We start from the raw sequence: 27,397 nt of genomic DNA on the forward strand, positions 1-27,397 counted from the left end.
AGGCCTCATTGTGGAGTCAGTTGGAACAAGATGAGCTTTCAGGTCCCTTCCAACCCAGACCATCCTGGGATTCCCTGATTCTAAATCCTAAACTGCCTTAAGAACCATCTCTTCCTTGCCTTTTGTTTCGTTGTTCTTCTTATCTTCCCTTTCTCCTCTAAATAATTCCTGTTCCCCTCTTCATGGCAGAAATTTGGGATTGATGGACATCAAAGATGCTTCTGTTCAGAGGGAGCTTAATTTGGGTGAATCTCAACCCATTGAATCTAAACCAGCTCATTCCTTTTACAGCCCACAGATCCTGAGGAATCCACACTTAGGAAAACACAGAGGCCAACTAAAGACAGCCAGTGCCAGCCAGATAATGAGGTTAGTAGTGGGAAATACAGGAATGTTGAAAGTGTTGCACTTTAGAATGATTTGGGAGTCTCCTTGGAAATATTTTGATTGAAAAGTAGGTAGATAACAAGTTTTAGGGCTGTAAACTACACAGAACAGATGCTTGTCTGGTTGGTTGGTTGGTTATTTATTTATTAAGAATTTCTCTGAGCTTGGATAAAAAAAAAAAAAATCCACTCAATTTATTTCATTTTTCAGATTTTATTCCTGGGTGTTGATATGTTGGGTACTCCAGGAAAAATACTGGTTTGTTCCAAGCTCACAGAATCCCAGAATGGCTTGGGTTGGGAGGGACCTTAAAGCTCATCTCCTTCCAACCCCCTGCCCTGGGGTTTCTCCTTGTTCCTCAGGACCTTCCCTGGAAAGCTGTTGGGTTTTTTCATTTATTGTTATGCTTTAACAGGAGCTACTGTTTTGGAAAGAAAAGAAACCCCCTGTTGTTTCAGGGCCCCTGTTGTGTAGCTGGATGATGGGAGCAGCTCGGGGAGCGCCTCGGAACAGGAGCTGTTCTTTGGGATACCTCTGTGTCTCCAGCTGCTGCTTCCCGGGGACATGAGGCCATGTGGGGAGTTAGGGAGACAGATGGCTTCATATTTAGACAGTGAGACTTCAGGGAATTAAGCTGAAGCAGCTCAGCCTAAGGAAAAAGAGAGGCAGGAGCCCCAGTCTCACAGGAGTCTCGACCCGCTGACATCACCGTGTCTTCCACACGGGGTGACGAATTTAGAGCTCTTCCTGGACTGAAATCCAAGCAAACTTCTTAAGTTGCTGGCACTTGGAGGCAGAGATTATAAAAGAAGGGTTTTTTTTAGCCCCAAGCAAATATTCCTGGCCAAGTTAAACTTCCTGCAAATTGGGGCTCTAATGGAAATTCTGAGCCTCGTCCCAAGCTCTCGTTGTGCTCTTGGGCACCACAATCCTACACGGGGGCAGGCAAGTTTCATTTCCCTTCTTAAGTGCTTTTGGGAGGGATTCCAAGGCTTGGAAGTGGATTTTATTCCCTGAGATCTAGAGGACATTCTTGCCCCTGTTTGCTTGTGTAAGAGCAGAGGCTGCTGATTTATTGTTATTTAGGTGATGAAAACACACCCTTTAAAGCAGTGCAGGGCAAAAGGTTCCTCATCTTTAAGGTTGTGGAAGAGGAAAAAGAGATTAAAATGTGCCCAGTGAATTTTTCGAGCTGTGATAGTTGCACAGAGTGAAACAGAGGAAATTCCAGCATGAAATAATTAGAATCCACAGCAAGGTAATGCCTTTATTTCCAGGGATTTGCCCTCTTTTCACCACTGTAGCTCCATTGAACTCACGTGGCAGTGAAACAAATGGATTCAAAGGAAGGCAAACAAGTTCCCCCTGTGCACGTGGCAAATATTGACTCGGATTTTGCAGTGTCTGCTGCAGAATTAATAAATCCTCAGCATCAATCATCAACTATGTTTTATATATATGGTTATACAATATATGTATTCACTATAAGAGAAGTGAAACAATTGGAGGCAACCCCTCTTTTTTGCCCTGAGGACGAACCTTTTTACCTTTTCTCTGCATTTCCTTTAGAAAACAAATCAGTTCAGCTTTTTATAATTCATATTCTACATGTACAGCAAAGCCTTCAAAGTTTAGCTCCTGGCTTTGCTCCTATAAAATTAAGGATCTTAATGTGTATTCGTGCAAGTCTTAATTCCTCTTGTTGCTAATTATCCAAGCTTTAAAATCTACGTAAATTTTGACAGGTTGACTTTATTATTTTTTTTAATTTCAGTGTATTTTTCTGTCACTAAAGCAACTCTGTGTGTTGTGCAATAGTCATCCCATGGGTATCTCTAATTTTCTGGAGCTAGAAGAAAGCAAGGATAAGTAGGAATTAAGAGACATTTGGGCAACACATGGCAATCAGAAGTTGCCTCAAGGCTGGCTCTTGCATTCCACAGTTTGGGATCAGGGTTGGGTTGTTCTGTTCTCTCTCAGTCCACCTCAGGTAAAAAAAAGAATCATATTTAAAATGGCTTTTGTTTGACCTTCTAAATAATCAGGATCACTTTATCTTTGCACAGAAGGTGCTGGAGGTCATGGAGCACATGGTGCTGTTGGGCTGGAAGTGGAACAGAACAGGTTTGTCATTTGTCCCTGGGGCCAAACACCTTGGAAAAGGCTCCTCCATGTTTCCTGTGGCTGCTGAAGCTCTTGGCTAAAGCTTTGTGTAATATCCTGTCACTTTTGGCCACTTGGAAAATGAGTTTTATTGATGCCCTGCAAAGCACAGTGCTCTGGAAATGGTCCCTTGAATCAGACCTGACCAACTTCTCTTTCTGTCAGAGCTTAATTGGATGTTATAGCAAACTATGGAACCAAAAAAAGCCAGCAGAGAGAATCATTCCATGGAAATCTGCTGGGAATGACCCCCTCTTTTTGGTGTCAGTGTGTTAGAAAGCCATCATTTCAACTTAGACTTCAAAAAGAGGGATTTTCCTAATCTTTCTGTGTGCAGATGAACATCATCTTGTGAGGCTTCACAAGTGATAATTGATTGATGTTCTCCTGCTAAGTCTCCTCCCCACAGCACTTCAGTTGGCCTTAGCAAGTCAAGATCTCCCTTTATGTATGTTTAATTTATATAAAATTATCCTTGCACACGTTATTTTTGGTAGAAATGCAAATACACCTCCTGGCCCTGTGGATCTAAGTAGGAAAAAAAAGTATTTCTGAGGGCTGGTTGAATTAAATTTCGGTTCACACACTTAATTCTTATTTTTTATTATTTGTTTATTCTTAATTATTATTATCTACCTATCAGTGGAGCTGATGAATTGGAGGGGGAAACTATCTAATGATTTCTGAGACATCAGAAAAACTTGTTTTCTTACATTTTAAAGTGAAATTCAACCTATTTAAAGGTTAATAATGAGGCCAGAGCAGCAGAATGGATGGTTTGCTGGATCCTCTCCATAATCACTCAAAAATGGGAAGCATCCATCCATCAAGAATTCCATAGAATGTGTTTTTTCCAGGATGGAGTGTAAGATTTCCCTTTAATGGCTCCAGTGGCTGCTTTTCAAAGCCTGTGAATCCCTAAGAAGGGGAATGACCTCTTTTCTCTCCCTTTTGAAAGCCCCAAATCATAAATATTGTGGGATTTTGGAGGTTTTTTTTGAGGAAATGTCAGCTTTTACCCTGCACCTGCTGCCAGTGGCTCTGCAAAACCAGTATTTGTAGCCCCTGCCTGACATCAATAAACTAAATCCACTTTTCCAGAAGCCTCAGCACCTCTTCCCAGCTCCCTGTGCTAATTAATGACATCACCCAGGAGCTGCTGGAGCTGGAATGTGCCAGATGGGCTTCACTTTTCCTCCTTGCAAAGACTTGGGGTTGGGAAAGTAATTAAAGATGATGAAGATGAACCACTTCAGTGTTAGCTGAGGGAATTCTGTCTGGTTTTCCTTGTATTTCCTCAAGAGGAGGAACCTTCTTGTGGAAGGTGGCAGGGGGTGGAATGAGATGAGCTTGAAGGTCCTTTCCAACCCAGAGCATCTTGTTGTGTCCTTATCCATTATGCCATGAATGGGCCATTGTCCTGTGTGCAAGATATTCTGGAAAATTAATGGTGGGATTTGACAGTTTTCTCCTGCAGGTCGGTGGAACATCCAGGGTTAACGTTGGCATAACTGGAAGAATTTGTAACCCTCATTTTTAGGTCAAACACATGGACATTGAAGGTTGGGCAGGATGAACTTGGAGGTCTTTTCCAACCTTAAGGGTTGTGATTATCAGCAGGGCTGGAATAAATCTTGGATGCAAACTTCAGGGACTATTAGTCACAAACTCCCCAGAAAAAGCACATGAGGAAGGAAATCCTGTGAGGTGCTACACATATTTCAGGATTTTGGATAGGGGGCAGAGATTATTGGGATAGAAAGCCTGGAAACATAAAGTGGAATTCTACAAATCACCTGGAACTTCACCTTGGTGTGTTCAGAGATTGTTACTTCCTTTGCTAAGGAAATCAGGGACTTAGGGATAAGGGCAGGGAAGTTGTTGGAAGCATGAATCGTGGAATCATAGAATCCCAGGTTCCACCTGGTTCCACCCCCTGCCATGGACAGGGACACCTTCCACTAGCCCAGGTTGCTCCAAGCCCCATCCGTGCTGGAAACTTGTTGGAAGCTGGAAACTGGTTTATTGCATGCAGTGAGGGCCAGATCCCACCACTGGCTCCATGCTCTGGTCCACATGGAAGCAGGATCCCCTTGTGGGAGCCAGGATGGGTGTAAGGGGATGGGCTGTCTCCTTCCCCCCCTGCTCCCATTCCCAGGAGTTTCCTTGGGCTGGCAGGAACCTCCTTTCCACCTTCTCTGGATTCCTTTGGCCCCTGCTGTGCTCCAGGCACAGCGAGTGGCAAATCCCCTGGGAATGCTGGCATCTCATCCCAAAGGAATTGCTGCTTTTGCACGTCTTTTTCCCAACTTGCAGCCTTGCTCCTTTCCAAGGAGCCTTGCCAGGTGCAGAAGGAATTGTCAGTCAGGTGTTCCTGGATTGAGGCAGGGCCAGCTGCATCCAGGGAGATCAGGATCATTCCAGTGTGTGCTTCCCTGCCTTCATTTCCTGGCCTCTCTGCCTCCACACCAAGGTCAGGGTCCTCAGAAACATCCTGAAGTTTCCTCCAGTTTCATCTTTTCCCCTTGGGAACTCTCCCCCTCCCTCCTGGACCAGCTGCACCTTCGGATCATCCATTGTCTGCTGGACTTTCTGGCAGCACCCCCTTAGTTTGTCCAGGATCTTTATCCAAGGAAGTTGCCATTTGAGTGATAGACTATGGAAGCCCAGTAGGACAATTGTTTAATCCTTGCTTCTGTTTTGGAATGAAATTTAAAAGGCTTCCCGGCAGGTTAGGAGGGGATTGGAAGCATTTTACTCCTTTTAGGGGCCAAACATCAGATTCCAAGACCAGCAGTGGCATCATGGGCACTCCACAACTTCCACAGGGTTGGGTACTCCTCATTCACATTTGGAAGTTGGTTTTACACTAAGGAAGTCTGACCTGGGATATACCCAGGAAAAAAACCTGCAAACTTTGAGGGAAACACACCCAAAATGTGTGGGTCAGTTCTGAAGAGAATATTTTCGATGCAGAAGAAATACAGGTGAAAAAGCAACACGTGTAAGTCAATTTTAGATATAATTATAGGATTTTTAGATCTACAGTTGTATAAATTTCTGGAATTTGTTTTCCAGAGTGAAAGTCCTGCAGGGATATCAAGGCAGCCTTCAAGTAAAGGATCGAGGCATCGCTCCAAACCCGGAGGAGAAGGTAACCAGAGGGAGGATATTATTATTTCTATTCAATGTGCTGGAGGGTTAGTGAATAGAAACAGCAGAAATACTGAAATATCCTTGTTTATTATTGTTAGGCCTCGGTTTATACTCCCAGCCTGCATTTATGAATCCAAGAGGCAATTTTCCTGCCTGGATTTGGTCCAGAAAAAGTGAAATTGGGTTCAGTTTGCTCACATTTCTCGTGCAGGGATGAATTCTCTTCTCTTGGTAATTATTGTGTTCTCTCTAAATGGACTTTTTGACTTGTCTGCAACTGTTCCTGGCTTATTTAACATTTGTAAATTTAAAATTTGTAAAAGCACAGTGCTTTACTAAGGCTTAGGATATGTCATTTAAGGTTGTTTTAGAAGATGAAAGGGGTTTGTGAGGCAAAATGTGCTTTTCTGTATAAGAATCCTACAGCTATGAACTCTAAATTTGTAACTTTATCACTCACTGGTATTTGAGGAGAGTGCTCTTCCAAAATATACACAGGGAATCCAAACTTCACTTCTTTTCTGAATCATTCAGTCATTTGTCAAGGATCTGAAATCTTGCTCTTTGCTCTTTAGGAATTCTTGGGGTTAAAAATGGTGGGTTTTTGTTAACAAATATTATCTTTTCAAACAACCAACCAAATAGGCAAGGCCAGAGGTTGGACTTGATGATCTTGGAGGGCTTTTCCAGCCTCAGTGCTTCTGGGATTCCCAGAGATGAACTTTTTGCTGGTGCAAAAAGGAATTTCCCGGGATGTTTGTTCCGTATTCGTGTTCCACTTCCTGGGTTTCCTTGAGTTGAAAAGCCAGTTGGAGGAATTCAAGCCAAGCCAAAGCTTTTTGTGAGTGATTTCCATAGCTTGGGACACTTCAAATATTCCAGGTGGAACGTTGTGGTGGGAGTTGGAGCAGGGAAGATGAGCCGGGTATGGATTGTAGTGCCTTCGGGTGGAAACCTCTGGCTTTGTTCCCTGGAGCTGTTTAACAGCTGGGACAACCAGCAGGAACCATCTCACACCTGCAGTTTTGTCTCTCCAGACAAGCTTTCAGTGAAGTTTTTAATCTTCAAGTGGTTTGGACTGAGTTTAATGGACATTAAGCCAGGCTTTCCAAATAATCCAGTTGTTTATCTGTCGAGGTCCTTCGTTTCCACTGGTTATTTCGCCAGCTTTTGTATAGGAATATATTAAATATTTAATATATGGAACTAGATTGTCTTCCGAATATTCCAAGTGCTTAATAGTTACACATCAGGAAGAAAGGAATCCAAGCTTTGTATGGGAAACCAAGAGGAAATGCCTGGAGAAACACAAGGATAAGGAATAAAACTGACTGGTCCCCAGACCTCGTTTCTACCGAATAAAATGAAGAAAGAAATACATTTTAAATAAATGCCTTCCCTCTCCCCCCACTTTTATTTCGGTGACCTGGTGGATTCTAATTTTCCTTTGGTGGTTGATGATGTTTTAGTTTTACCCCAGAAGTCCAGAAATCACTTTAATGTCTCTGTTCAGGAGATAAAATGCCCCCTGTTATTGATCCCTGTTGAAAAATAGCCAGTTCTGGTTAAAAATTGGTGCTTTTTAGACTCAGGAAGGTCTTCATCCCCTTCATCTACCCATGTCACTGTTATTAATTAGTACAAAGAGCTGAGTGTTGCTGAATCTTCCCCAGACCCCACATTTTCTTTGGGGTTTTGTTTTAGGTTTCCATGTCCAAAATACTGAAGGTCTCTCAGTCCTGATTTCAGGACAATGCACCTCAAATACCTTGGAAAAGCCCTGGCACTTTGGATCTGTGTTAATTTAGGAGCTTAATCCAAGTCGGTGCCGGGAAATTGAAATTATGACATCACATCTCAAGTGCTGGGAGGTTTTAATAGTTTTGCAGCTAAAAAATTACCATCTGGATTCCATGAAATAGAGTCTTATTTTATTCCTTAGTGATCCTTGGGTGATCCTATAACTTCTTTTATTTCCCAAGACTGGAATCTTTGTTTTAGAACCTGATCTGGCACAAAAACTGCAGTGACCAGACACACACACTCCCCATTTATAGGATTGTCCCTTAAAATCAGAATCCACTTTTCCTGAATGATGAAATCCAGGCTTTGAGGTAGATAATTGAAAATCCTCCTCTTTTCCTGGGGCAGGACACTCAAAATTGGAGTTTACCAGAGCCATAAATATTTTGGGGAATTACCCTTTTTGGGGGGGAGCTGCAATAGGTAAACAGAGCTCAGGATATTCCAGGGAGGAATCCAGAGGGTAGGAAAACATCCTGGAGGCTGATGCTTCTTGCACAGTGGTAGTGATGATCAGCACTTTCTATATTATCTAATATTCACTGGAAATCAAGGAGGGAATGTCTCTTCTCCAGTTAAAAATCAGATTTATACTGAATATTTCAGCCTTTTCCCACTGTGTCTTACTTTACTTTTGTCACCAGCATCCCCCTGTAACTTGGGGAATTAATTAAGAATAATTAGTAGTAATCAAATGCTCTTATTATTGTATTGTTTGACCAGGCTAATAAATAATATCTGTAAATTGTTTTGAATGGAAGGAGTTGCCACGAATTTGCAGGAACATCAGGAGTTCCCCCAGTGCTCCCCTGGAAGAGCCTTTGTGCACTTGGGCTGTGATTTATTGCCACTGAGGGGGGTTTGTCACACTGGGATAGCCCTTAAGCCCTTTTTTCCTGGCTCTGTGGTTTCATTTGGCCATCAACTGGTTTGTTCCAGGAGCTGTGGACACGAGGAGTGGGATTGCCCAGGATGGTGGAGCTGAACTGCAGGAGAGAACTGACCCAGCAGCTGCAGGAAAACACAAAGGTAGGGCAGGGTAAAATTCCAGTGCCGTGGGAAGCCTGGGGGCTTTGGGATCAAATCCATGCAGGTAGAAGATTAGAGGAGGGGGATTTACACTTCATCCAACCTCTGCCTTGTGTTTTAATCACAGCTGGTTTGAAAAAAGTACATTCCTTGATAAAACAATTACTTTTATTTTCTTTCTCCTGTTCTTTGGGAAGTTTTCCAAGAGGCCACATCTCAAGGAAAATGCTGCACCTCAATCCCTTGGGATTCCCTCTGTAGGAACTCAGTCAGTGCACATGGCCTTTTTGGACAGGTTTGGGAGCCTCAGTGTTTGCATTTTACGGGATTCCAGGGGAAAATTCCACCTCTGCATTCTGATTTCTCCCTCTTTTTTCCCCGAGCTGTTCATAGCTCCCAAAGATGTGGATTGTGGATGATATTTGTATCCAGCTCCTCAGAGCCCTGGAAAAGCAAAATGTAGGAGGGAGAGCTGAGGTTGAAGGAAAAAGCTACGTTTTTATTTTCTCCAGATCCAAATGCTTGGCTTAGTTGGGAAAGGTGATCCCAGGGATGTGGGATGTGGGAGAGCAAAGGGTGTTTCCCAGCCCTCGTGTGTCAGTCTGAGGAAGGAGAGAAGGATAGCCAAGACATTTGTGGGACCTTCCACAACTGGAAGAACTTCCACATGGATTCCTTGGCATCAGTTGGAGCTGCCCTGTCCACTGGAATGTGTCTGTGCTGGAATATTTATGTATATTTGATTTATTTATGATTTATGTCCCTCTATTTATATTTTGGATGGATGTAAGAGGAGTACCTGGAGGTCCATTATTGATCTGCATTGGATCCTCAGGTGGTAGAAGAACCAAATATTCAGGATCATAGAATAAATAAGGTTGGAAAACACCTCCAAGAGCACTTCCAAGTCCAACCTTTATTGTGTTGACTATTCTTTATTTTCAGCTTTATTCCATGAGGCAGTGGAACAGCAATGCATTAGTGAACCTTAATTTTTTAGGTTCAGGACCTTTAAGGTCCCTTCCACCCCAAACAATCCTGTGATTCTGTGATATAAAAACATGGTTTATTAGCTGAAAGAAACTTCTTTAGCTGAAATAAACTTCTTTTCCTGCCTCTTTTAGAGTATTATTTCTGTATTTTGCTTCACATTTTATTGTGGAGCATCAAGGCTCTGAACCTTTCCATTGTGCTTTTATTTTCCTTTATAAATGAGGAATTTGTCAGCATAGGAATGATCTCCTGTGGTGTCCTGCAGTAGGAATGCTCCCTGCATGGTTTCTGGGAGCCCCCTAATCAGGAATGGGTGTGTAAAGCCCTCTGGAAAAGGGTGTTCTGGTGCTTTGGCCTCTCCCATATTTGCTCAGTCACCCCTGCAATGACTCAGGTTTATCCTTTGCTTGGTTCATTGGGCATCAGGTTTATGCTCCAGGTAATTCCAGTGGAATTAAATGGGAACTGGGAGTTGAAACCGCTGGAAAATCCCAGTTATTGCTCTTCCACAACTGCCTTTGGAGCAGGTTCATCAGAGGAGAGCTGAAGGTAGTCCTTCCACAAGGTTTTCAGGGATTTAGGGCATACTTTGGGACGAGCTGAAGTGTTTTCCCCTCTTCTCCTGGCCCTGTTAGTAGTTGCCAAGTCCTGGATGGAGTTCTTTTGTCAGATTATGATTAAAGAATTTCTGAATTTATCTAAAAAAATCACTGTATTGGTAATTTCCAGATGATTTTCCCTGTGACATCCCAGGGACAAAAGACCAGCATCAAACATAGTTAAAAACTTCTACTATTAAAAAGGGCTTTTTAATAAATAAAGCACTTCTCTGATGCTTTTAACCCCCTTTATTTGATGGATTTAAGAGTTTTTAAACTGTACCAAAACACGAGTGAGTTGTGTTTAAGTGCTTCAAGTAACTTTATCCAAGTAGTTTCTATTTAACACCAAAAGCCATCTATGAAAGTGCTTTGTGTTAAAAAAAAAAAAACAGAAGTAAAGAGTTTATAAACACTTTGTGGGTTCTCACTTGAAAATAAAAACCTGTTGGGAATTTTTTGAAATCTGTTCCAGGGAGTTCTTGAGCAGCCATGTTAATACAAGGTCAGTTTTCCATTTTGGGAATGCCAGTATGTGATTTTTTCCTTCTTCCTTCTCCTTATGAGTATTAAATATCTGGACTAGGGGGGGATTGCAGAAGAAATCCTCAAATCCTAGAATCCTCTGCAAAAATCGAATGAGGTCATTGTATTTTCACAGCTGAGGGAAACTGCCAATATTAAGAAACATATAAAACCGAAGAAATTTAACTTTTCAGTTAAGAAGTCTTAAAATTTTGAAAAAATTTTAAATTTTTTTTTTTTTAAATTTTAATTTTCCACTGTCCCTTTTGAATTGTGCTTGGTTACAAACTGGCAAGGCCCCAAGATCTTTAGCTTTATGTAGGACTTTATTTCTAACTGAAGCAGCTCGGCACTGCTGTGTTCCATGAGCGCTGGTACAACTCAGAATACTGTTGGGGGAAAATCAGCTTTTCCTTGCCAGCCAAGCCACCGTGTTCTGTTATTTTATCTGACAGGGAGAGAAGTGGAGAACGTGGCTCCCGAAAAGCCCGAGGGTGGGGAAGTGCCTCCCGATGTGCCCCCTCAGCCCAGCCAAAGGTGTGGCTTTTATCCTTGTCCTGTTCCTGGTCGGGGGAGTTTGGGAGGTGATTCCATTAACACGAGGGATGTTGGAGAAGAACGTTCCGTGGCCTCCATCAGGAGGGGGGATGTGTGGGTGAGAGGAGCTGGGATGTGGATCCCCAGCTGATTCCTTTGTGTCCCAGCGTTGGTGTGTCCCGTGCGAACCCTGTTCCCGCTGTCGTTCCAGGCGGATCCCGCGCCCCGGCAGTGCCAGGCCGGCCCCTCCCCGAGTGAGACGGCAGGAGAGTGCAGAGCCCCTGCTCCCAGAAAGGTGGGAATGTGGGCTCTGGAAGCAGCTGTTCCTCAGCTCTGCTGTGCCTCCCCAGCTCCGGGGGGTCACCCCACTGCTCGTGGGGACTCTACTCGGGGTGAAGGGGGGTCGCCCACAGGTTGGACTCTGTGACCTTGAGGGGCTTTTCCAACCTCAGAGATTCTGGGATTGTAGTTGGTTTTCAGTTGCTTATTTATAGTTGCTTATTTAGTTTTGGTCTGGGCAGACCTCCCAAAGATTCCCACTTTCCTCGTGTCTCCTGCAGGAGCGGCAGCGCCAAAACTGCCCCGACCGTGATCCTGGACCAACAGGGTCCTGAGGAGGAGGAGGACGAGCAGTTTGTGGTGGAGGCAGCAGGGCCTCTGCCACACATGAGAAAGGTTTGGGCATGGTGCACATTACAGAACATTTTTCTGTGTTCTGTTTGGAATGTTCAGCTTGGTGGAGAGGAGGCTCCAGGGAGAGCTGAGAAGCCCCTTCCAGGGCCTAAAGGGGCTCCAGGAGAGCTGGAGAGGGACTGGGGACAAGGGATGGAGGGACAGGACAAGGGGGAATGGCTTCCCACTGCCAGATGGGATATTGGGAAGGAATTCTTGACTGTGAGGGTGGGGAGGGGCTGGGATGGAATTCCCAGAGGAGCTGTGGCTGCCCCATCCCTGGAAGTGTCCAAGGCCAGGTTGGAGCAGCCTGGGATAGGGAAAGGTGTCCCTGCCCATGGCAGGGGTGGAATGAGATGAACTTTAAGGTCTTTCCAACCCAAACCAGTCTGGGATTCTGGAATGGACTTAAGCAGCTTCCAGCTGAGTATTTTTGAATAACTGTAATAATTGTACAGCAACACCGACTTTTTCCAACTAAATCTCTCTTCCTGCCTGTTCAGGAGCCTGAAGTTGAGCTGGTTGAGGATCAGAAGCATGGTATGTTTGCTTTTATATATATTTTTATATCTATCATCATCATCATGGCCAGGCTTTGCAAATGAAGTTTGGGAAGGGCTCTCCCCACATTTGCAGTGTCAGGTCCAGCTTGTCAGCTCTGAGATGGGATTGGCCCTCAGGGCCACTTCTAGAGAAGCTTCAGAGAAAAAAATGGAACTAACAAATACATTGGATCTCAGGATTTAAAATACACAATAAAATGCTCTTCCTCTGGCCCTAAAAACTGTTTGCATTATAAAAAATGGAAGCAGTTGGGTTTGATTTTAATGTTTGAAACAAGTTTAGTGCCAAGCAATGCTGAGGAATATCTGGACTGTTCAACAGGTGGGCTGGTAAAAAGAATCCTGGAAACCAAGAAGGATTATGAGGCATCACAGAAATCATCCCAGACAACAGAGAGGGTAAGATGGGAACGGCCTGCAAGGAAATCTGAAACTAAAGATTGTAATCATGACTTTTTTCTTTACCTTAAATATGTTTTTTTTCCCATTTCTGACCAAGCTTTTCCTCTGTCTGCTGCTGTGATTTTTTTTTACCCAGTCAGTGGTTGGGAAAGGGAAATTAGTTTTTGGGTTTGCTGGGGTTTTGTTGGGGGTTTTTTTGTTGTTTTGCTCCTTTATAAAGGGTCTAAAAAGGACCTGTGAGTGCTCACAAAAGGTTGAACCCCCCCTAATTTAAGTGTCTTCCTGTTACAACTGGAGAGCTTTTGCTTTTTCAACCTTACAAAGTTTTTAGGTTGACTTTTATGATCCCTTGGCCCTGTGGGAAGTCTCCAACTGCGGTTGGATGTGCTGGTGAGGAGGCACTGAGGGGATACAGTGAGTTCCAGAAATCTCTTACAAAATTAGACAGCTTTTTTGGGAAAACGAGTGCATTTCCTGAACTCCTCGATCTTCCCTTCCCCATCTCCTCATTTCTTTTAATCTTCATTCAGCCTTGGAGGTTTTTACTCTCAATGTTCTCTGTCAGGAATGATCTGGAGTGTTTGAAATGCTGCAACTCAGACCCCGAGTCCAGCTTTTCCCAGAGCTCCCTGAAATCCATGGTGGCTCTTGGAGCCTTGACCACTTCTCTACCTCTTTCAGCTTTCCCAAAAGAAAAAGTTGGGATGGCAGATCCAGCTCTTGGGGGGTGTATTTTCCTCCCTAAAGTTTGGGATTGGCTGGGCAGCCCCAGGCCTGCTTGCCTGGAAGGAAATTCCCTTCATGTGTTGCAAGGGCCATGGTTTATGAACCCAGGGAGCTTTGGGTGGGATATTGGGAAGAAATCCTTCCCTGTGAGGGTGGAGAGGGGCTGGGATGGAATTCCCAGGGAAGCTGTGGCTGCCCCATCCCTGGAAGTGTCCAAGGCCAGGTTGGAGCAACCTGGGCTAGTGGAAGGTGTCCCTGCCCATGGCAGGGGGTGGGATGGGATGAACTTTAAGGTCCTTCCAACCCCAACCCGTCTGTGATGATTCTGTGAATGAAGAAACCAAATCCTTCTAAAACCAGGAAAACACTTTTAGATTCCTGCTCATAAATCCATTAAGAATTACCCATCTTTATCCACCTTGCTGTATCACACCCTATTCCTTAGAAATGTGCAGCTCTGGGATCACTGATGGCTGTTTGGCAGGAGCTTGAGGGGGAAATTTCCCTGGAAACAAAACAGGGGTCAAAGTGGATTGTGCTGTGTTGATGCTTCAGCTCATTCCTGAGCCCTGGAGAACAAGCCAAGCTGTTCTGTTCCTGGATTTCTGACTAGATGGTGCTGTTGGATCATCACTCCAGCCTAAATTTGGGAGCAGCATTAGCAGCTCAGGTCACACTGTCCCTCTGTGCTGGTTGCTGTGTCCTGTCAGGGCACAGAACGGGATAACAGGGCAGGATTGACACAATCCCATGGATTTCCAGCTCGGGAAGCTTCCCCTGCTGTTTGTGCTCCATTTTCTGGATGGTTTTTCTCTCAGACGGAGAGAACACCCTAAAGACAAAAGCCCTTTGAACCCCTCCAAATGTTTGCAAAGGCCAATTGTCCTTTCTCTGATATCCAGGGCGTTCCAACATCCATTCAGTCCCTGCTTGGGGTTTGGGGCACCTTTTGAGCCCTGAGCTGTGTCAGCTCGGGCTGGAAAAATCCTGCTGACTTCCCACTGCAGCACTGACAACCTGCCCGAGCCCCTGGAATATCATGGGCTGGCCTTTCTGCAGGAGGGGGCTGAGCTGCTCCTGCTTTTCCAGTGATGCTGTTGAGGGCTTTGGGATCCAGGGAGAGGGGTCGTTTGCCTGAAATGATGATCCACAGAAAGGTGTAGTTTGCCTGAAATCTTGATCCAGGGAAAAGTTTCGTTTTCCTGGAGTCCTGATCCAGAGAGAAGTGTAGTTTTCCTCAAGTCACGATCCAGACAGATCAGGAGTTTTCCTGAAAAGGTGGTCCAGGGAGAAGTGCAGTTTTCCTGGAGTCCTGATCCAGGGAAAAGTGTAGTTTTCCTGGAGTCATAATCCAGGGAGAAGTGTTTTTTTCCTGAAATCCTGATCCAGAGAGAGAGAAATGTAGATTTCCTGAAAAGATGATCTAAGGAGAAGTGTAGTTTTCCTGGAAAGGTGATCCAGGGAAAAGTATAATTTTCTTGAAATCCTTGTCCTGAGAGAAGTGTAGTTTTCCTGTAGTCCTGATCCAGGGAGAAGTTTAGTTTTCCTGGAGTCCTGATCCAGGGAGATGAGAAGTTTTGCTGGAGTCATGATCTGGGGAGAAGTGTAGTTTTCCTGAAAAGATGATTCCGGGAAAAATATAGTTTTCTTGGAGTCATAATCCACAGAGAAGTGTGTCTGTCAATAGGATGTTCATCTTCCCTCATTTTATTAATATATATAACATAAATGGAGTATTTTCCCACTTATATTCATTAAAGCTTTGTCCTTCTGCCAACTGGGAAAATAAAGGGAATAAAAAATAGGACTGTGAGGGCTGGAACTTTGGGTAATACTTTATTAAAGAATAACAAATATTAAAGTATTTTAGCAAATATTTTAATAATTCTTATTAGTAAGTATTAGATAATATATAATAAAATGTATTAATTTAATTAAAAGTACCTTGGGCACTTTGAGGCTTAGAAGAAATATAATTATTGCTGATTCTGGTTGTTTAAAGCTCTGCAGGCCAGTGATTTTTAAATTAATCCCTCAACTGCAGCACAGGGGTGTCCCCTCCAACCAATGCTGTTAATTGGGATTCAGATATCCCAGAATTTGGGAGAGGTTTTCCAGACAAACCACACCATCCTGGGGTGTCCCAGGGTAAATAATGTGGTCCCCAAGCAGTGGTGTTACAACACAGGGGCAGGATTTGGGATAATCCTGGAGTCCTGGCTCCTTTGCACACAAAAACATGGAATTTCTCTCCTGTAGGTCCAGTATAAATCCAAATGAGGCAGCAGATGGAAGTGTTCCCAGAAGGGAGGGATAGAAGTGGGAATGCAGTGGTTCCATCCCTGGGAGAAGGGGAGTGTGTCCCAGGACACAGCACAGGGCTCACAGCTTGGTTACCACAGGGACCAGGTTTATTCCAAGTTCTTTTTCAATGGGAAAAAGGTGGTTTTTTCCCAGAGGAGGAGCTGGTGGATGCAGAGTTCCAGTGGGGTGAGCAGGGAAGGAAGGCTGGGCAGGACTGGCACCCAATGTGCCATCAATTAATGGCATTAATTCCAGCTGGAATTGTCTCCTGGGCTGTGTGTGTGGTCAGACTGGATTCACTGGATTCACAGGGATGGAGCCAGGCTGGGAGAGCTGGGAATGTGCGGCCTGGAGAGGAGAAGCCTCCAGGGAGACCTTAGTGCCTCTTCCAGGGCCTAAAGGGGCTCCAGGAGAGCTGGAGAGGGACTGGGGACAAGGGATGGAGGGACAGGACAAGGGGGACAAGGAGGAATGGCTTCCCACTGCCAGCAGGTTAGATGGGATATTAGGAAGGAATTCTTGGCTGGGAGGGTGGTGAGGGATGCAATTCCCAGGGAAACTGTGGCTGCCCCATCCCTGGAAGTGTCCAAGGCCAGGTTGGAGCACCCTGGGCTAGTGGAAGGTGTCCCTGCCCATGGCAGGGGATGGAATGGGATGAGCTTTAAGGTCCCTTCCAATCCAAACCAGCCTGGAATTCCATGATTCCACTTACTGTGTTGAATTCTGCCCCAAATAGAGGAGATTTGGGGAAGATTTTTCTCCCCAGCACAGACTGAGTGTGAGGGAAAGCAGAGCAGCTCTGGGGGCTGAGCTGGGTGTCCATGTCCAGTGCAAAGTCCAGCTCTTTTTAGAGGGATCAAATATGAATGTTTCTTTCCAGAAAAAAAAAAAAAGAAAGAAGAATTAAAAATCCCCTTTGAAAGATCCATTCTTTTATTCCCCTGAGGTGCCTTCCAGCTCAGACTGAGTCTGGTAAATCCAGTGGTGAAGAACATTGTGTCTCCAACTCCTTGGCCTGGGACTGAACTCCATACCTGGCACCAGCAGGAAAAGCATCCTGCTCATTTCAAATGATTTCACAGTCACTGGTTTCCCCCTGTTCCTGTGAAAGAGTTTCTTACAGGGCTCCCTCGTGGATAGTTACAATCTACTGAAAATGCAGCCTCTGTAAAAAGCAGGAAAAGAAAACAGCCTTTATGATCCAAAACCATATTTTATACAGGAAAAAAAAGCTCCCACCTTGTTGGTTTTGCATGGAATGGATCAAAATTACTTGTCCAAAATGAAGTTTCTGCCCTGTCCCGTAGAAAGAGGTGGGGGGAGATGGGGGAGCTCAATAAAACTCTGATTACTTGGGCCTGTTTTCATAGTGGGGCACAACAGTAGAGTTAAAAGGGGCTGTAGAAACTATTAAATGCTTGATGGATGTTTGGGCTAATTTGATGCATATTTAAAAAGATGTTAATTAAATAAAAAAAGGGGAACAAAGGAGTGGCTGTAGAAGTAAGGAAAGGCTGTTTCTAAAAATTCTGGTGGTTTCTGGAGCCTTGTTGGTAATTTCCCCCCCACTGATGAAAAAAGATTAAAAAAGAAAATTCCTGCTCTTCAGTTGCTCAGGTGCCCGTGTTCTGCTGGCACGGAGGGGATGGGAAAGGCAGGCCTTTTCCTGGGAATCCAAACTAAACATTGGTCTTGGTGCCTCGTGACAAACACGGAGGAAAGGGGGCGTGTTGGGCCTCCAGAAGTGATCCAGCCTTTTCTGTGGGGATGATTTATGGATTGTGTTGGGAAAGGAGGGTTGGGTGAGGTGTAGGGCCTAATGAAACAGCCTGGGCTAATCCAGCTCCAGGAGATATCCAGTTCCATGGTTGTGCAGAGGTTGTGCTCGGGCCTTGTGCCACCCACCTTGTCTGTAATAAACCCCCTGCCAGAATTCCTGGGCGTTTCCAAGGGTGTCCCACCTGGATTTTAACCTGTAACTGTAACTGCAGAGCTGGGGACACACAGTAATGGGTTTGTCTCCCTCTTAATTCTTTATAATTAGTGAGAGTTGGCAAAGCCTGAGGGGTTCGTGCTGAGCGTTCCCGAGCTGCAGGACGTGTGCCATCGTGGCTGCTCCAGCCCTGGAAGTGTTCAAGGACAGCTTGGAGCAACCTGGGCTAGTGGAAGGTGTCCCTGAGTGGAACTGGATGGTCTTTGAGGTCCCTTCCAACCCAAACCACTCTGTGATCTTGGCAGTGTTAATTAAATGAAGAAAGAGTGGCTGGTGGCCCTAAAAGTCTTTTCCAACCTTAATGATCCTGGGATTCTGTGGCTGACTTTGGATGGGACAATATGTTGCCCTTTTCATGTCAGTTTTGAGGAATTCGACTACACAAAGAACATGCTGAAATTCCTGGGATGCTAGAATTAGTTTGGAATATTTGCTGCTGTACTTTAAGGGTGTTTTCCTGATTGATCCCAAACATTCCATGCTGTTTTATTGCCACTTGAGCTTTTCAGGCAGCTCTGTATTTTGGCGGAGAATATTTCAGATTGTTGGCTGGCTCTGTGTGTTAGAGATCTGTGCTTTTATAGATCTATATCGAGATATATTCTGTACCTGAAGTGCACAATTCTGGTTTGCTTCTTTACTGAGCTGGGGGATTTTTACTTGGAAAAGCCCTCCCAGCCCATGGAGTCCCCCCTGTGCCCAATGCCCACCTTGTCCCCCAGCCCAGAGCACTGTGTGCCACATCCTTGGACACCTCCAGGGGTGGGGACTCCAAATCTCCCTGGGCAGCCCCTTCCAGTACCTGACCACCCTTTCCATGGAGAAATTCCTCCCCATGTCCAACCTGACCCTCCCCTGGCACAGCAGGAGGCTGTTCCCTCTCCTCTTGTCCCTTGTTCCCTGGCCCCAGCCAATCCAGGGCTTAACCCAGCAAAGATCCACCTGTCCAAGCCATGGGCTGCCAGCTTTTCCAGGAGAATGCCGTAGGAAATGTTCCCAAACTTGGCATTTGGAAAATAAAAAGGAAGCATTCCCCGGGTTTTCACAGCCCAACCCTCAGATAATGGACTGGCTGAGTCTTCTCCCTTCTGACATGGTTGGACTTGGAATGAATTCCTTATTTCTTGGCTGAAGCTTTGGATAATGGATGGTGGGGAGGAAAGTGGGGAGCGTTTGGAGCACTTGGGAAAAACAAGGCAACGGGACTTTATCCTGGGAAGCTGCTGGATCTGATCCAGCTCTGCTGCTGAGTTGAAGCTGGTTGTCTTTAAACTTCCCAGTTCCATGTGGAAAGTCCAGTGCCATGGATTAAGCTTCCCTGTGAAAGGAGCACAAGGAGTAGGAAACCAGAGTTAGGACAGAGAAGGGCTTTGAAACCCAGTGAGAGCGCAGCGCTTTCATCCCTGCGTCCTACGGGATAACGAACACATGGATGGCTCCAGAAAACACGGAATGCCGTGGTTTATGTGCTGTATGTAATGAAACACCTGCTGCTGTGAGGGAGGGAATTCAGGGAGTGTTGTTTTTAGCAGCTCATGGAGCCCCTTCGGAAGCGAAGGTCACGAGTTCAGCACGTTTGTCACTCCAGCCCCGTTCCTAATGAAACAACTGGAACATAAACTCCCACTAAACTCCCAAATCCCACTGTTTTCCTGCACCACGTGTGTGGCAAAGCACGAGCCCAACCTAAGGCAAGCTCAGCCTTTGAATCTTGCCCAAAGTGCTTTTCTAACTCCATCTCTCTCTCCCCCAAAGCCTCTGAGTTCACCAAGGTTTGGCAGGAGCTGCTGCTGCCTCCAAAACCCAGCTGAGCAAACAGCCCCTGGCTCACACAGGAAACCAGGCCAGGTTGGGAAGAGGATGGATCCTGTGTCCCAGCACCAGGGAGGAGCCCTCTGCCACCTCCCTGCTTCCACAGCAGCCAGGAGTTGTGCCCAGGAATGGGTTCACCCTGCGGTTGTGGGGGGAGAAAAAGGCCTCTCTAGTTTTCTGGCACATCTTCAATGACTTTAAATAGCTGCACTTCCAGCTCTGTGGGGCTGGGTTTGGGAATTTGACCTGTGGGAGTGTTGGAAAGAAAGAAAAACCAGGTTGTTTTTTCTTGGTGGGGACGAAAAAAACCAGTGGGCTTTTCCTTCACGGTGATGGTTTTCCTGAAATAATCTTATTGCAGTGAATTAACAACGTGGCATCACTTTGCTCTTTTTATGGCATCCCTTTGCTCTTCCTGGCTTTCCCACTGTAGGAAACTCCTATTTAACTTGCAGTAACCTGAGGCTTTAGGAGCTGCCCCACAGAGACTCTGCTGGCTGCACAGGAGGGAAGCAGTAGGAATTCTTTGGGAGTGTGTTGAGGCCACACCTGCAGCCTGCACGGTTTTCCAGCCATTAACAGGAGGACAAGGCAGGGAAACACCACCATGTATTGGAGCTGGGAAGGGCTGTTACTGGGACCAGAATTAGCTGGAAATCCAGGTATGGACAGTGGAGGGAGAGAAGGGGTTTAGAGAACCAGGAGGAAGCTTTGCCCTTCAGCAGGTGCTGGAGCTCCCAAAACTTGCTGCTGCTTTCAAAGCTTACCCAGAAAGTTGTGGCTGCCCCATCCCTGGGAGTGTTCAAGGCCAGGTTGGACAGGGCTTGGAGCAACCTGGGACAGTGGAAGGTGTCCCTGCCCATGGGATGAGCTTTAAGGTCCCTCCCAACTGAAACCACTCTGTGATTCCATGGTTTTTCTCTTCCATTTCATCCTGTCAGAAACACTTCTCCAGCTCCTTCCCAGTCTCCAAAGCATTCTTTTCCCTAATTTTGATGCTTTCCTTATTGATCCTTTCCCTTAGGAGAAGCCAATTGTTTCGGAAGGATCCAGGAAGAGAGAGAGGGACTTGGTAGCCAAAGAAATCGGGAAGTCTCAGGCCTCCATCCAGACTCTGTGCCAGAACGCCTTAGCCCTTGGCAGGATCGTGGATTACATCCAGGAGGACATGGATGCCATGAAGAACGAGCTGGAGATGTGGAAGCAGGAGAACAGGCAGCACGAGGAAGCCCTGAGGAGAGAGCAGAGGTCAGTGTGCTCAGGGAGGGCTGGGCTTGGCTCAGGAGACATTCCTGCCTCTGGGAGAGCCGGACTCATTTCTCAAAGCCAGCTTGTCCCCAGTCCCTGCCGTGGGTTGGGGCTCTGGAGTGGGCTTTGGAGAGGGGAAGTGCCTCCAGCCCAGTCTGAGGGGGTGTGCAGAGAGCAGAGGGACATGGGGGTGGCATCTCAGGCCTTGGCTTCCTTCTCCCAAAGGTGGGAAGGGCAGTGGGAGGAGAGCTGATAAAAAAAGGAGCTTTGGGGTCAGGACTGGGAGAGCATTCCTAAATCCCAGCCTACTCTTCGCCATGGATTCACATGTTCTGCCATGGATTCACATGTTCAGCCATGAATTCCCATATTCTCCCATGGATTCATATGTTCAGCCATGGATTCACATGTTCTTCCATGAATTCCCATGTTCAGCCATGGATTCTCATGTCCTTCCATGGTCTGAGTGACGTTAGAACAGATTCCTTGGCCTTGCCCAGGGAGATTTGCTGCTCCCTGAATCCATGTGCTTCATCCATGTGGAAGCAAGATGGGTGGATTCTCAGCTGGCTCCTCTCCTGGTAGGTTAGAACACAACGAGGTTTCCTGTGAGACCCTGATCAGCTCAGCACAGGAAAGAATTCCAGAGTATCAGACAATCCCAAATCCCAAATGTCCTGGGATTTGGATGCACATCATTGTTTGCTCTGTTTCTGCTGCAGTGGGGAAACTTCCATGGAAGTTGTAGGGGTGCTTTTGGTGGTTCCCGTGGTGGGAAGGAGGGGAAAGGGGAATGGGTTGTTGCTGTGGATCTCAGCTGATGAGCCCTGGGGTGCCTGGGGAATTCAGGGTGACAGCAGGCTCCTCCAGGCTGCCATTCCCTGGCTGGCCAGCATTCCTGAGGATTGGCAGAATTATGGAAGGGGGCCTCATGGACTTCAGATGCAAGTTGTGGTTTATTGGGGTAGGATTCATTAAATTTATTAAATTTCCTCTTGGGGTAGGATTGTCTGTCCCTGGTGAGGCTCAGTTTCTATATCATGGAATCCCTGGATGGTTTGGGTTGGAAGGGACCTTAATCATCCCATTCCACCCCTGCCATGGGCAGGGACACCTTCCACCATCCCGGGTTGCTCCAGGCCCCATCCTGGCCTTGGACACTTCTAGGGATGGGGCAGCCACAGCTTCTCTGGTCCTTCTTTTGGAGTTTTAGCAGCTAAACCAGATGAGCCAAGAAGTGAGTTTTGCTGTTGCCTCATGGGGGTCTCTCCTGTACAATATTCTCCCCTATCCCTGTCGTTGTGCTGCTTCTTCCAAACTGTCTCTCAGGAAAGTTGGGAACAACTTAAAGGCCAGGCTGGACAAGGCTTGGAGCTCTAGGGAGAGGCGTCCCTGCCCGTGGCAGGGGTGGGACAAGATGATTAAGGTCTCTCCCAACCCAAACCATTCTGGGATTTGATGATTCCATGAAATACTTTGCAGCCTTTCAGGTATTGCAGTGTCCTTTTTCTGAGGATTAAATAAGCTGAGGCAGCTCAGAGCTCCCACCAACATCCTGCTGTTGTCTTTCAGCGTCACAGACAGTGCTCTGGAACCATTAAAAGCTGAGCTGGCTGAGCTGGACCAGTTGATTAAAGACCAGCAGGACAAGATTCGTGCTGTCAAAGCCAATATTTTAAGGAATGATGAAAAAATCCAGAGGATGGTTCTCAGCATAAACCAGGCTTCAAGGAAGTGAAGAAGAGGGAAAAGAGAAGACTAAAAAAAAAAAGCCTTGGGACTCACTGACATTCCTACCAAAAAAACCCACCAAATCCCAATTAGCAGATATGCCTTGTTCAGATTTAAAATGTTTAGGGACTGGAACCCTAAAATTGTGTTAAAAATGTTATTACATTGATTTTTAGATGTTATTCTGCAGGTTAAAATGATATTCACTTGAATGTTCAAGTTGCAGTTATTAAAATAACTTGTTTGTTTAAGTGGGAGCTGCTGTTTCTCATTCCCAGGTTTTCAGAGCCCTTTTCTCCTCTGTGGCCACTTCTCCCCACATCTCCTTCTCCTCATCAACACGAGGTACAGGATAAATGGGGATTAAATGATTCTTTTCCCCCCTCCTGCCAGTCAGAAGGTTCCTGAATCCTGCTCAGAGCTATCAGGAATCTGATTAGGACCAAGTGAAAATGCAGTTGGAGCATCCCCATGTGAGGGAGCTGAAGTGTTTTATCTGCACAGGTGTTAATTCCATTTTTATTGCATATGTTCATTTAGAAAGGATTAATTTAAGTGCCTGTTTCCTCCCCAGTGTGTGTCCTGGTGACTTTTTCTGCGGGAATAACTCCAGGGATTTCTTTCTGAGCGAGCTGCAGGTGTCAGAACTGTTTTCCTCCTGACCTCTGGGTGTTCTGCCCAGGAGAGTCCAGCTTTAGGCACTCCTAAACCTGCAAAGAGTATTAGTGTGGACACAACTGGGTGCAGAGCTTTAGTCCCCTGCAAGGGTGTTCCCAAGGTTTTTAGTTGCTTGGATCATGGATGAAGTGCCAGTGACCTTATTTTTCTTTAGTGATTGATGTTTCTATAGGAGTTTTTGGTTGGTTTGGTTTTTTTTGCTTCTTGGTTTTTTTCCTGCTGTCTGGACCTGCAGACCCACCCAGTGGATCATCCCCACCATGGGAGTATTTCACAGGTCAGATGCAGACATTTGGAAGGGTGGGAGGCTTTGCCCTGGGGGCTTTGGGACAGGAATTAGAGGAGCTGGGGAGGAAGAGGAGAAATGGTCTGTTCTCTTCTTACCAGCCCGTGACACTTGGGGGTGTTTGCAGAACACTTTGTGTTTGCCACTCCAGTTTTCTGATTTCTGGAACTGCATCCCGAAAGGAAAAGGGGGGCAGGATGTCCCCCAGAACTGATGGTGGAAACTTTTGGGGTCCCTTTTCCCTTTAAATACCTGGACCAAAAAATCCTGGATTGCTCAGACTCCTGCTTAGGTGGTGTTTGTCCCCACGAGCCCCTTAGAGCTTCCCAGTGCTAAAAAGCCACCCTTTAGGGGCACAGAGAGATTTGTCCCGTCCCCCTTTGGTTTTGTCCCCCTTTGTCACCCCTTGGCTCCCCTCCCACAGCCCTTCTGCATCCACAGAATCCAGCTGGAGCAGCAGCAGGGTGTTCTGGGTGTTCTCCAGAGATCTCAGCTCTGCCCTGGGATAACAGGATTGAAATCCTGACTTTTCCTTTCCCTCAGCTATTCCATAAGTTCACCTCCCCAGCCCCTCCTCCTCCTCCTGTCTCTGCTCGTGTCCCTGGGGGTTCTTGGCCTGGTGACATGAGCCACGTGTCCACCTGGCCCTTCTCAGGGTGGAAAGCTTGGGATTGCAGGCACTGATTTGGCTCCTGGGAGACCTTAGGAATGACTTCCTGCATCTTTATCCACCCATTTGCTCCTGCTTTCTGGACCAAATGCCACTTGAAACAAGAATCGTTCAGTACTGAGGCTTAATAACTTATTTAACATCCCCCAGCCTCAGCTCTTGGGGTTGCTTTTGTTTTCCAGACCTGGATCAAAGCCTTGGAGCTGAGGAGTGGGTTCATTTTAAAGGCAGGTTGAGGATGCAGCACTGAAACAGCCAACAACAGCCTCGGGAAGGGGAAAGGAGCCTCAGGGAACAGGGATTGGGAATAGCTGGGCACGCTCCTGCCTTGGGTTGTGTTCCAGCGTGGGGGTGGTTCCTTAGCCGAGGAAAATCCTCTGGAGTGGTGGTTTGGGATTGAAACCCCTTCACGTTGTCAGGCCCCCCCGGTGCTGAGGGGGCCTGGCAGCTGTGGGGGAGCAGGGTTTGTGTTTCCCCATGGGCCTGACATTCCTCTCCCTGCAGGGTGGGAGGTGGGGAGTATTTCCCAGCTGGTGGCAGGATCCCCAAAACACAGTGGCTGGGCCATGACAGGACCTCCCCATGTCTGGAGGACTCAGATATCTGGGAATGCTCTGGGAATCCACCATTTCCCTCTCAAAAATACCCATTTCCCCCCAAAAAGTCCCCATATTCCTCCCAAAAAAACCCCTCCCCTCTCCACAGAAATCTCCATTTCCTTCCCACTAAAAGCCCATTTTTTTCCCCCCCAAAAAACCCCATTTTATTCCTAAAAAAACCACTTCCCAGACTGTGGCTGCTGACCTGGGAAGGGGGTTCCAGCACTCTCCACTCTCATTATCCTCACCAGCACCACTGTTTTTGCCTTGGAATCAGGGATTTCCCGTCAGGTGTTTGCATCCCGGGACATCCCACTTCCAACCCAGCCATGATGAAATCCCATCTGGATTTCTCTGCTCCCTTGAGCTGGTACCTGCTCCTGCTGGAGCTCCCTCTGCTCTGGCTCAGCTACCCTGGGTCACTCCACCTGTTTTGCTTTAAGTATTAAATATTCCAGGGATTTTTGTTTTATTTTTTCCCCCCAAAGCACCTTGGATCCACCCACTGAGGAAGGAACCAGCACAGCCTGATGTTGCAGAAGAGGAGGGCTGTGGAAAGGGTGTTCCAAGAGCTTTTGGGAATGTGGAGAGTCCAAGGGGAGGGGTTGGCACTGGGACCTTACACGTCTTACATGGCTGGACCATCTCAGATCAATTTGTGCTCTTCCCTCTTCCCAAATTCCAAATGCACGTGTGGAGGTGAGTCAGTCTAGTCCAAGGGATGGATCGGGATCTGCCAGCCATGGAAGGACCTCCAGCTCTTGGAGAACTCCACAATGTGCTGGATAACTCCCTGCAACACCAAGGCACATCTCCCCCAAAGTGCTTCCTGCCCTGTTCCCTGAAAAAACACAGAGAAACAACATTTCCCTTTTCCAGGGAGAAATTTCATCAGAAGGAATTAAAAAGGTCTAGTTTATGGTTTAATTTAACGTGATGAAAGAGGGATTAGCTCCCACCCCCTCCTACCCAAATCCCACTGGCAGCCTGGCCTGGAATTGTATCTGAGAGCCACAGGAGGGAAACTCTTCCCAAGGAGAAGAGGGAGAGAAATTCCCCCCCGGATTGAGGAGCTGTGAAGCAGAGCTGGCCCGGGGTGGCCTTGGTTGGTGTCCCCGGGGTGCCACAGATGGGGCTTTGCTGTGTGCCTGGGAATGGGCTGGGATCTGCCAGCTTGGGCTGCTTTGGCATCTCAGGGGTGTTCAGGGCTCACGGAGCTCTGGGTCCTGCAGAAGTGGCAGGAAAAGTGCCAGGTGGGCTTTTCTCTCCCAAGTCTTTCCCCGGTTTTGGCATTTTTTTGGCCTGCTGAGGAGCACAGGCAGGAAGGACTGGGGAGGGTCTGCCCACAGGGACATTGGGGTCACAGGGTTGCCTGGATCCTGCCACGGTCCAGCTGGTTGGGTGGAACCCTCTGCTTGGTGCTCCCTGCTCCTGCCCTTCTCACCATGGAGCATGGGACAGGAGATTCCACCTCTGGAAAGGCATCCAGCCCTGGAGGACAGGGACTGTGCCTTCTGGATTGTTTTATAGGATCCCAGAAGGGTTTGGGTTGGAAGGACCTTAAAGCTCGTCTCATTCCATGGGCAGGGACACCTTCCACTAGCCCAGGTTGCTCCAACCTCGCCTGGAACACTTCCAGGGATGGGGCAGCCACAGCTTCTCTAGGAATTCCATCCCAGCCCCTCCCCACCCTCCCAGGGATGGGGATTCCTTCCCAATATCCTTCTCATTTCAGTCTCACTCTGCCCTGCACAGGATCAGGTGGGGGAGGAAAGGAGAAACAACTTAAATCCCTGAAATAACAGATACGACCCAAATCCAGAGACAGAAGGAATTTCGGTTCCCTGGGAAGGACAGCAGATACACCTGGCACGGCCAGGGAAAATATTGGACCTGTGCCCTCTCTGTCTCCCTCTGAACCACACTGAGGGAGCTCTGGGGGGAAAGGAACAGCCCTTGCTTTCCATCCACAGAATCCCCAGAAGGCCCGAGGAGCCCATTCCAGGTGAGTGGGATATAAACTGAAAGGACTTATATGGATTTCATGGAAAAGGTGCATTTTAACAGAGCTCTTTTTGTTTCAGAGGACTGACTCGGTGTAGAAGGAAATGGATGGGAAGTGGGACAGAATTGGAGCATCTCCCAATTCCTGGGCTGGCAGCCTGGCTACAGGGATCACTCTCTGGCTCCCAGCTTTCCCTTGGATCGGGTTGGAGGCAGGAGCTGCTTCACTTCTTCTGTGCTTTCAGGTTCCTCTGCTTTTTGGAACACTTTTTGGAGCCCAAGTGTGGGCTGTGCTTGGTTGGAGCTGGGGATCCACATCTGGGAAGGAGAAGCTGTTTGGATAAGAAGGAGCAGGAGGTTCCAAACTGGTCTGGCTTTAACCTGGAGAGGGAGAAAGGAAGTTTTCCAATCCAACTCAAATAATCTGGGCAGAACTTCCAATGCACGTTCCAAAGCTGGAAATGGAGGGGACCTGAGGTAGGTCCTGGGTCAGCAGCAGTGCCTGGTGTGTAGGAAG

General features: G+C 46.8%; 1 protein-coding gene across 1 annotated transcript in view; it reads left to right on the top strand.

The window, feature by feature from the left end:
• TRAF3IP1 (TRAF3 interacting protein 1) overlaps nucleotides 1-22,894 on the top strand; it is a 31,844-nt gene extending 8,950 nt beyond the window's left edge. Inside the window, exons 2-11 of the mRNA XM_029964421.1 lie at nucleotides 292-369; nucleotides 5,629-5,704; nucleotides 8,449-8,538; nucleotides 11,111-11,192; nucleotides 11,404-11,487; nucleotides 11,753-11,867; nucleotides 12,368-12,404; nucleotides 12,750-12,826; nucleotides 20,689-20,912; nucleotides 22,485-22,894. Coding sequence (XP_029820281.1) covers nucleotides 292-369; nucleotides 5,629-5,704; nucleotides 8,449-8,538; nucleotides 11,111-11,192; nucleotides 11,404-11,487; nucleotides 11,753-11,867; nucleotides 12,368-12,404; nucleotides 12,750-12,826; nucleotides 20,689-20,912; nucleotides 22,485-22,650 — 1,029 coding nt within the window. The 3' untranslated portion in view covers nucleotides 22,651-22,894. The remainder of the gene's footprint in view (nucleotides 1-291; nucleotides 370-5,628; nucleotides 5,705-8,448; nucleotides 8,539-11,110; nucleotides 11,193-11,403; nucleotides 11,488-11,752; nucleotides 11,868-12,367; nucleotides 12,405-12,749; nucleotides 12,827-20,688; nucleotides 20,913-22,484) is intronic.
• The last annotated feature ends 4,503 nt before the right edge of the window (nucleotides 22,895-27,397 follow it).

The sequence above is a fragment of the Manacus vitellinus genome, unplaced genomic scaffold, assembly GCF_001715985.3.
Source record: "Manacus vitellinus isolate BGI_N305 unplaced genomic scaffold, ASM171598v3 scaffold_71_pilon, whole genome shotgun sequence".
NCBI classification, from domain to species: Eukaryota; Metazoa; Chordata; class Aves; order Passeriformes; family Pipridae; genus Manacus; species Manacus vitellinus.